General features: G+C 35.0%; 2 protein-coding genes across 6 annotated transcripts in view; one reads left to right on the top strand and one right to left on the bottom strand.

Annotated features, from left to right (window-relative positions):
• Window positions 1-213: 213 nt before the first annotated feature.
• PMCH (pro-melanin concentrating hormone) lies at window positions 214-4,390 on the top strand. Its single transcript, XM_017738061.1, has 2 exons — window positions 214-3,586; window positions 4,078-4,390. Exons 1-2 carry the CDS (start codon window positions 3,335-3,337, stop codon window positions 4,354-4,356), a joined length of 531 nt encoding a protein of 176 aa, XP_017593550.1. The 5' UTR covers window positions 214-3,334; the 3' UTR covers window positions 4,357-4,390.
• A 181-nt stretch (window positions 4,391-4,571) lies between these two features.
• PARPBP (PARP1 binding protein) overlaps window positions 4,572-9,441 on the bottom strand; it is a 41,715-nt gene continuing 36,845 nt past the window's right edge. For 4 of the 5 annotated variants that reach the window (XM_017738057.1, XM_017738060.1, XM_008636366.2 and 1 more), the window contains 2 exons: window positions 5,887-6,028; window positions 4,572-5,237 (listed from right to left, as the gene is read on the bottom strand). In XM_017738057.1, the coding sequence (XP_017593546.1) occupies window positions 4,903-5,237; window positions 5,887-6,028 (477 nt within the window). In that variant the 3' untranslated portion in view covers window positions 4,572-4,902. The remainder of the gene's footprint in view (window positions 5,238-5,886; window positions 6,029-9,441) is intronic. The other variant, XM_017738058.1, reaches the window with a different exon arrangement.

The following is a 9,441-nucleotide window of genomic DNA, read 5'->3' as shown; positions in this document are numbered from 1 at the left end:
GACTGAAATGGATATCCTGGATCTTGGGCAGAAATTTGGTAAAAGTCATCTCATTTGTGGGGTTTCACCCCCACCCTTTTTTTGTACATTCTCCTGACAAATTTATAGAAGGTAAGTTTAAAGTTCCCCAAATATTTAGAGCTGTGCTTCTGCACAAGTTTTTGTACATTCTCCTGACAAATTTATAGAAGGCAAGTTTAAAGTTCTCCAAATATTTAGAGCTGTGCTTCTGCACAAATCCAGATCTGTCCTGTTATATGCAGAATTGAGCCTATTTCATGGTAAATCAATTTACTGATTCTAGGTGACTACCAATTCAGCAGGGGAACAACAACACAGTGCCAGGCATGAGTCTTAATTTCCTACAGTCAATACTGAAGTGTGCTAATTACCTCTTATCTGCCCTGTGAACTGCTGATACCCTCTTTCCATTATTAGCACAGAGAACCTCCACTTTAACACCTGCTTGTTGGGTTTGGTGGGAGGGGTTTGGAACTAAAACACTGAGGTATTTAGATAGACTAATACACAAGAAGGGATTAGTATTTTCACAACTCAGACTAAAATACAGCTGTTTGTATAAAATGTACAAGATTCAAACTAAAAATAAAACAAACAAACAAACCAACCTCCACAAATCATCTTTTAAAATCAGAAGTAGCAAGCCACTGGGCAAATTAACATTGACCAATTATTTTTGTGCTATTTTAAGATTCAATAAAATGATTTATTAAGGTTGCTTAAATAGCTTCTCTTGCATTGTGAAGTTTTTCAATTCTGATATCAGAAAATAATTGACTTTATACAATACATACCTGCTTTATTTATTCTTCAGTCAATACTAGGCATTAGTTTCAAGCCTTTGTACATGGCAGTTACAGTAGTTACAAGACTAAATGATACTATTACAATCGTTATGTACCCCATTCCTAGAAGAATTCAAAATGAGTATAAGAGAAATTCCAGGCATGTTATCACCTAGATTTTATTTACTTCCATATACCACAGGAGATTTCAGATGTTAAGAGTTCATATTTTGTTGTAACTAGATGCAAAGTAGAAGCTAGAAGAATTTCTCAAAATAATTGTTATTGTTCTGAAAGCAGTACTGGGTTAATGTTTTCTATTTAAGAATAATAAAAAAAAAGTCACGAATAATGGTAAAATATAGAGGCTGATGTATCAGAACATTTTACATTTTTACTAAAATTGAAAGTTGCAGGATGAAGAAATAGAAGTGTAGATATCAGAGTGCTAGGATCCCCCAAGGCATTATGAAGAGCTGTACACAACACACATTGCAAATCTGCAGGTGTACAAATGTTTTCTGCCTGTTCAGAGCAGTTGATAAGTCACTGAATTAATTTACAGACACGTGCTCTGGATTTCTTGATAGCCTAGTTAGAAGTTTCTACTCATCACTAGAATCACCTTGGATCTTCAACAAACCTTAAAAATGAACAACTAGTTCAAGAAACAGTAGAAGATCCTGGGGCAAGTACCACAAGTTTGCCCTGACTTCGTATTCTTTCACAGACATCAGCTTGTGTCTCATAGTAGACAATTAGATAGATGCTGTAGATGGACTTTGTGAATGACCCAGGTCAGTTGTACTCATTGTAGCTGTGCTTTGTATTAAATGACAGAGGCATTTGAAAGTGAGCCCCATGTGAGATGCTGCACACTTGTGGGTGCCAGAGCTTCAGAGAAGCAGACGCTCCAGCCATCTACCCAATTACTGGGTTGATAGCTTGTTCTCCAACCTTTAATTGACAGACCAACATATAAAAAGTAAACCTTGCTGCCAACACAGCTCCAAAGCACTCCTCCTGTTCTGCCAAGGCTGAGCTAAATGAAAAGTACCTGGAACAGCATACATGGCTTTTGCTTTATTAATTAAACAAAACTGTACAAATACTTAATGTGAGGGAGAAATACAAATTAGCAAACAGAGATTGGATGAGAAGTATTAAACCACGTACAATCAACTCTCAAATTTGTCTCCTCTGTAGCCAGGCAATTAAAGTCAAAGAAAACACTTCAATTGCCCAGAGGCAAGTACAGGCTCTATAGCAAGGAAATGAAAATAATAAGAAGAAACAATTCTGTTTGTGAGAGAGGCTTTGCTCGGAAAGGATTAAATGCACTTTCTTCATTTGGAGAAAAGTGGGCACACCAAAAATTTTCCTTAGTCAAAATTTGCTTAGTCCAGCATGACATTTTCCTATGAAACATCTTACCAAGAAGTTACTTTGGCAAGGTAGGTAGTTTTCCAGGAAGTTAGCAGTGAACAGTGGCGAATTCCCTAGTGCTTTGCCTTGAATGGCAGCATGCTTAGTGTCCTGCACTAACCTAAAGGAAAAAACAAACATGAAGTACCAGCTAAGAGGCACACAGCCACTGAATGTGTGGTTTCCATCACTGACATTAAGAGATTAACTAAATTTCAGCTGGCCCTATTTGCTTTCCAGATAACGCAAAAAACCCCAAACCAAAACAAACAAAACCAGCCAACAACAAAAAACCCAGACCCAGACAACAACAACAAAATGACAGTATGCAGACACCTCTACCTTTTCTTCCACAGGATAATAGACACATTTCACTTTTTAAATGAAAAACTGAAGTTTAGTTTTCTTTCTACATTCTTAGCAATCATATTTGACTATGTTATATTTCTGGCTGAGAAGAGTCCACTTTCGGTAAGAAAATACAGGCAAACATAGTTAATTAGGAATTAATAAATATTTCTAGCCATTAACTCTGTATAATGCAACTTGACATAATAGACATGAAAATACAAATTAATTATTTCAACTTTAACACGGTAGCAGTCTAAGCTATCATCAAATTTCAAGAATTTCAACTCTTTAGTGAATCCAGTTTTGATCAAAAGAGATGATACATCACACCTTTACAACAATCCTGCTTACTTATGTAGATGAGTTCTTCTTTGTAAATTGCCTTAATCAGAGGTAAGGCTTTATAAACAACACAAATGGACATTACTTTTTCTGGTTTTCTGTGAACTTTGTTATACTAATCCACCAAAAGGAACTAATCTGTTCTAAAAGCATACAAAGAAACAAATTATCCATGACAAAGAAATGTTTTAGTTCTAAACAGCTGGAATTAGATGGATTATTGAAAAGGTTACTCTTTAATATGAGTCATTTTAAAAGAATGAACTCATCAGCCATTGAAGTAGTTTCCATTCAACCTGTAGAATATATAAAGCGTGCCATTCCAGAAATGGAAAACAATTATTTACCACTGGAAAAGGTTTCTTAGAATTTGAGAAGTACCAAACCTCTCAAGCATTAAATAACTAAAAATGTGCATCACATCATACATCCTAATTCTCTCTCTTCTCTCTCTTTTTTCTCAAGGTCTTCTACTCTCTGTTTCAAAATCTCTGCAAGAAGTAGAAGATGAAGATATGTTGCTAGCAGCATTAAATCTAGGAAAAACTCTACGAAATGGAGATAAAACTATGAACAGGGGAGTGATACCTTTGCTGAAGCACTACAAGACTGAAGACAGCACTGTTTTCAATGAAAAGAATGCTGGAAACACGAAGTTTTTGGTGAGTTCAGCTATACATTTTGGCTTAATTGTAAAATTGAAACTCATTTATACCCTTTTAGAAAGCAAGTACAATGATTTAAAGCAATAACCATGTAAATATACAAAAAATATCAGTTTAACATAACATAGTCAAGAAAAAAAATTCAACTCTGTGTATCTAATGCCAAGATTCTAAATGCGTAACTTGGACAGTTGAATGAAATCTGATTTTTACCGATAGTAGCCAAAACTTGGAGGATGGGCAGGGGGGGAACCTATATTTATATTTGATGCATGTCCCTATATGCAGCAACAGGTTTTTAACTTTGCCAAACATGACACTCACTATTTAATTATGTCCATTAAACCATTTTGGCCAAAGATGTAAAGGAGGCATTACTTTCAAGATATGATCTTGAAACAAAGAATACCTGCACTGTTGAAGTATAAAGTACTAAATGTGAACACAACTCACTTTAAAGATAAACCTCTTGTCTTCCCTCAAAACAGGACAGAGGTTCCAGACATGATTTCTTCAACCATGTTATGCCAATCAACTTAGGTAGAAAACAACTACCTTATCCTGCACTGAAGGGAGCCATGGCTTTTCCAGCTGACACTGAAATTCAAAATATTCAGTCAACACAGGAAAGAGAGACCACAGATGAAGAAAATTCAGCTAAATTCCCTATAGGAAGAAGAGATTTTGACAGTAAATATATTTTATTTTTACACAAAAGATTATTTCATTCTGGTAAATTACAGTGCAATGTCAATATAGCAATTTGATAAAGGTTCATTTAGAACCTCCATGTCTGTTATGATTCGGTGCACAGGGGAGGGAGCATTTGTTAAATAAATATTTCCAGAGGCCATAAAAATTATAGTTCTTTGATGATATAAACTTTCAGACTCTTATTTTTTCTCCTGTAGTCCTCAGGTGTATGCTGGGAAGAGTCTATCGACCTTGTTGGCAAGTGTGAAAACTACTGATCTCCACCATATTCTTTGAAGATTAAACATTTTATTCTGAATTTAATGTAATTTGAAGTTACTGAGTGTTAGTGTGGTTGTACATACGCATAAAAAAAAATTTCCCATCAAATTGTAGAGGGATACATAATTCATTACCAAAAATAAGTGTAATTATTAACAATGTATTGTTACTAAAAAATAAAAGACTTCAGCATAATCCAGACTTGTAAGCAGTTGTCTAATACAATACACAAGATACTTTCAATTATTTACCTATGAAAGGAAGTAATTCATGAATTTCACCTGTTTTCTTGCAAAATTTTACAACTGTCAACATACCATGTACGTGAAAACAAAAACTTAGAGCTGAAAAAAGCGAGTTAATTTTGCCTGACCAGCAATCAACTTATTCTTACTTGCAGTTTTGGTCTGTTTTCTTTTTTTACCAATTTTGCTGTCCAAGTCCTTCTGAGAGCTGTTTGAAGTCTTAAGTCTTTTAGTATTTTTTTGCAAAGATGGTTCACTTTCCTTGTCACAGATTATTTTGTCGTTATTCAAATCCATCTGTTCATTCTCGGAGTTCTTGTTCCTTGGCTGACAACTCAGCTTTCCCATTTCTGTATAACTTCTAGTCTGGTGAACACTTTCAGAAATAGTTCCAAGCACTGGTACATCAAGACATGAATTTGTACCTTCTGTCATGTAAGAATATCAAAAACATATGTGAAGAAATAAAAAGTTACCTGAGAATATACATCCTTTTTCTGTAAGGACTACCATGTTATTTTTTTTCTTTTAAATCAAAACTAATGTATTACCAATAAAACTAAGCTATGCTGGTCATTGCTATTACATTTGCTATGTGTTCATAAGTGCATTGCCAATTTAAAATTACACTGCTCAAAACATGTGATAACTGACTTAAGGAAGTGGATTTATAACTTTAAGATATTGGAAGAGAGGGTTAAAGGGCATAGAAATTTTATATATTGTATAGTTTATAGTGCAGTAAAACAAATTTTCCCCCCAATTAATGGCAAAAATACAGATTTGACTTGGATTACTTTTGTAGAATAACAACAAATATGTCATATATGCAACATATATATTTTTTTTTTACCTCAAGATAGCATCAACAAATTTTTCAAACATTTCTATTTTCAAAGCATTGAGATTACAGTTTTATTGCAAAAAGATTTAACTGGCATATGAGACATTGAGAACAATGAGATGTTTTTGTTCTTTTTGTTGAAAACATTTATACTGAGTTCTACTAAAGGCTTTCTGGACAGCATTTAAAATATTACCTATCACATTTATTTATTCAACCCTACCACAGCTTACCTGTGCATTTTCCATCTTTTGAACGTTGCTTTGGTACAGGATGTTTGCAGGTTGGAATTGCATGGGAATGCTGACCACTCATTTCACTCAAATCATTTTTATATGTACAGGCAAACTGGGATTTAATTGAAGACTGCTTCATCTGCAAATACCAATCTGCAATTAGCTTTCATTATTTACAAAAGAGAAAGACAACACCTGCAAGACTAGTAAAATAATAAGCTTTCCCATTCTTCTCACAGAAAAATGGATATGCTCACATTAAAAAAGAAAATTAAGTATTCATTTACAAAGTGTAAGGGCTTTCAAGGATAATCATTTACTATTCTAATAGAAGTCCTAAAATAATTAAAAAATCTCTTCTTCAGCTCTTTCAGAAAGTTACACATTAACTCTCTCAGAGCTCCAGCTTAAAGTTTTCTCTCTTAAGTTAGGCCTTAGTCTTCCGATAGACTCCACTGTTTTGAGTAGGTGTCATAGCTACCACAGTCAATTTCCATACTTCTATAGGTCATCATCTATACTTACACCTGAAAGGGGAATATAAAGTGCTATTTCAGATTTCCCATTTATTCACAAAACAAAGCCATTTCACCATTGAATGCCAATGTCTAACTCCAGATTTGTCAAAGCACACTCATTTAGCTCAAGTCACAGGTAAAATTTCCTCAGCTTATTCTTAAGTTACAGTTTCATATCACCTGAGAATTTCAGGTCAAGCTTTGTACTTCCCATACCATTGATCATAAATGATATAGATTCTGCAAGACAAATTCTGCCCCCACTTTCATCTGAAAGTGCACTGGATTATACAAATTACATTGAAAGATGTAGCACAAAGCAGATAATTACAATACATTTGGATTTTTAGCTAATAATTTTAACACAACAAAGGCAAATTTAAATCAATTCGAGCTGAACAGGTGCAATAGCAAAAACATCAGAGAAAAGAACAAGCAATAAACACTGTTACAAAATAAATATTGCTATACAAATAGATAGCAGGAGTGATTTTGTTGAATAAGAGGTTTACAGCCACTTTTCTGATTAAAAGGTTTGCATTATGCAAGTCTACTTTTCTTCTTAGCACAAGCAAGATTAAAACTCACAGTTCAGATTTGACCCTTAGAGATATAATTTTCTTCTAACTCAAATTCTCAGATTTAGAAGGGAAGAAAATAATGTTTCCAGAAGCTGCCTTTCACAGAGAACTTCATCCACAAAATTCAGTCACAATTTATGCCACTTTCATCACATCCTGCTTTCACACACATACATAACAGACTCAAGCTTATCACTGACATGCAATCTAGTTATCTCTTCATGGTACTGCTGTTGGCCAGGTGAACACACTGGTCTATTTGGAAAAAAATATCCCATTCATTTACAGAAACATAGTTGTTCTTTCTGGTTTAATATGCCTGGACATACATGGTTTTACTTTAATCCTCAGTATTCCCTTCAGGAGTCAAAAAGGCCAAATTTTCCCTGTTGTCCATCATTCTTAAACTTCAGTTTATCTGGGCCAGATTACAGACTGAGACAACATGGAAAGAAAAGCAGATTTAACAGGGCAAACTAGCAAGCCTGACTCTCAACAACTCAAATCTCTTTCAAGTGTTCATCTACTTTGTACTTAAAATATTTACCACAAAATAAGACTATATACATAGACATTTCAAGGTTTGTGTGCTTCAAGATTAAGCCTCAGCTCACTGACTCTAAGTAGAACCATAGAATATGCTGAGCTGGAAGGGACCCACAAGGATCATCGAGTCCAACCCCTGGCCCTGCACAGGACAGCCCCAAGAATCACACCATGTGCCAGAGAGCATTATCCAAAGACTTCTTGAACTCTGTCAAGCCTGGTGCTGTCACCACTGCACTGGGAGCCCGTTCCAGTGCCCAGTCAACATTCAGGTGAACATCATTTTCCTAATATCCAACCTAACCCCCTTAAAAAGCTTCATGCCATTCCCTCATGTCCTATTGCTGGTCACCTGAGAGATCAGTATCTGCACCTCTTCTTCCCCTTGTGAGGAAGCTGTAGACTGTATGTCATTAACTTTATACTCTTTTCAGAAAGTGTTTTGAAGTATAGAGCAGCTGTCTAGTTTAAATTTAATCAACATCATATTGTACAATTACAATATTAAGAAAATAAAGGGTTGCATCTCCTTTAAGCTTCAGGTTACTGTAATATGAATGAAAATATTTTCCAGTACTTGATATGTTTCTGAAAAACTTCATCTAAATCCTTTAAAAATTCCTCAATTCTCAATTATTGTTCAATAAATGAGACACATCAAAAATTATGCAATACCTTGAACAGCTTTCTATCACATTCATATTGCAAGAAGCAAATAAGCTACAATTTTGCTAAGCTGATGAATCTGTAATAAATACAGCATTAAAAACAAAATTTGAGCAAGAAAGTCTGATAGCTACCATTCTATAACCAACAATAAATGCAGTTATTTTTTTATGAACAACAGTGTTTCTTTTTTACCACTCCCATCTGACACTTCACTAATTCAGTTTGTAGGGACAGAAAATGTGGAGTCAAAGGACAGAAGTCAAGCTCAAATACTGAAAAACAGCATAAACTTATCTGTGTTTCAACTTCACTGAAGCTTGAAATATGTCTGTATTGCATCACCTACCATTCAGGCATTTGCAAACAGTACACAAACCTCTACCAAACCAGACTGTTGATGCTAGAAGTAATCTAGGGGGCATATATATAGTGTAAGACAACTTGTTGAAGCAGTCAAACATTTCAACTAGTCTGGGAATGTATATTCACTAGTATAAAGAACTGTATTACATTGGGTGAAGTAGCAATAAGCAAATTTTAACAGCCTGAAGGCAGCACAAAGGATCACAAGTCTAGCGCTGAATTAGGAAGTAGAGCTTCACTGGAATGTTTTTAAGAAGAAAGATCAACCTAAAATTTACTTGAAGCACACAATGAAGCCTGTCAACAGCTTGAAAAAGCTCTTAGGAAAAGAGCTCTTAGAGTTCTTTTAAATTAAATTCCATAAAATTCACTGCTTTAAGAGCACCACTCCAGTGACCCACAGCTCAGGGAGAGAAAAAAGGTTGGGAGATGACTTTGCTAACTGAGTAGCTGCACACGAAGGGCATACAACAAACGCAGCCTTACTATGCCCCCTTTCCTCTTCAAAAGCAAGTGGGATGTTGCTCTTATTCCCATAAGAAGAAAGAAATTCTGCTTCATTTCAGAAAAAAAAAAGGTTCACTGTTTTCACTCTTCAGCTGCAAGAAGGTAGGAGAGAATTACAACTGGTTCAGCATAAGTAGGTCAATCAGAAGTCCTAATAAGCAGATAAAGCAGTACATTCTCCCACCTTGACATCTGTATCTCGAGAAATTTTTCAGTTGGTCAAGATGCCCATATAAAACATTCACTTTTATGCGAAATATTAATGGTGCATGCTCTATTTATTTCTAAAAGTCAGATTATAATCTGTTCCAGATCTCCTTCCAGCATCTGCATACAGACAGTACTGCCAATATTTAGTCACTAAGAAT

This window comes from Corvus brachyrhynchos, unplaced genomic scaffold (genome assembly GCF_000691975.1).
Source record: "Corvus brachyrhynchos isolate BGI_N302 unplaced genomic scaffold, ASM69197v1 scaffold56, whole genome shotgun sequence".
Classification (NCBI taxonomy): domain Eukaryota; kingdom Metazoa; phylum Chordata; class Aves; order Passeriformes; family Corvidae; genus Corvus; species Corvus brachyrhynchos.
This window is presented reverse-complemented; position numbering and strand designations above follow the sequence as displayed.

What these genes read in the sequence shown, in the direction of transcription:
- PMCH (XM_017738061.1), top strand. Translation starts at nt 3,335, where the DNA reads ATGTGCATCACATCATACATCCTAATTCTCTCTCTTCTCTCTCTTTTT. An exon ending in CTGGAAACACGAAGTTTTTG is followed by an intron (nt 3,587 to 4,077) that starts GTGAGTTCAGCT and finishes CCCTCAAAACAG; the next exon opens with GACAGAGGTTCCAGACATGA.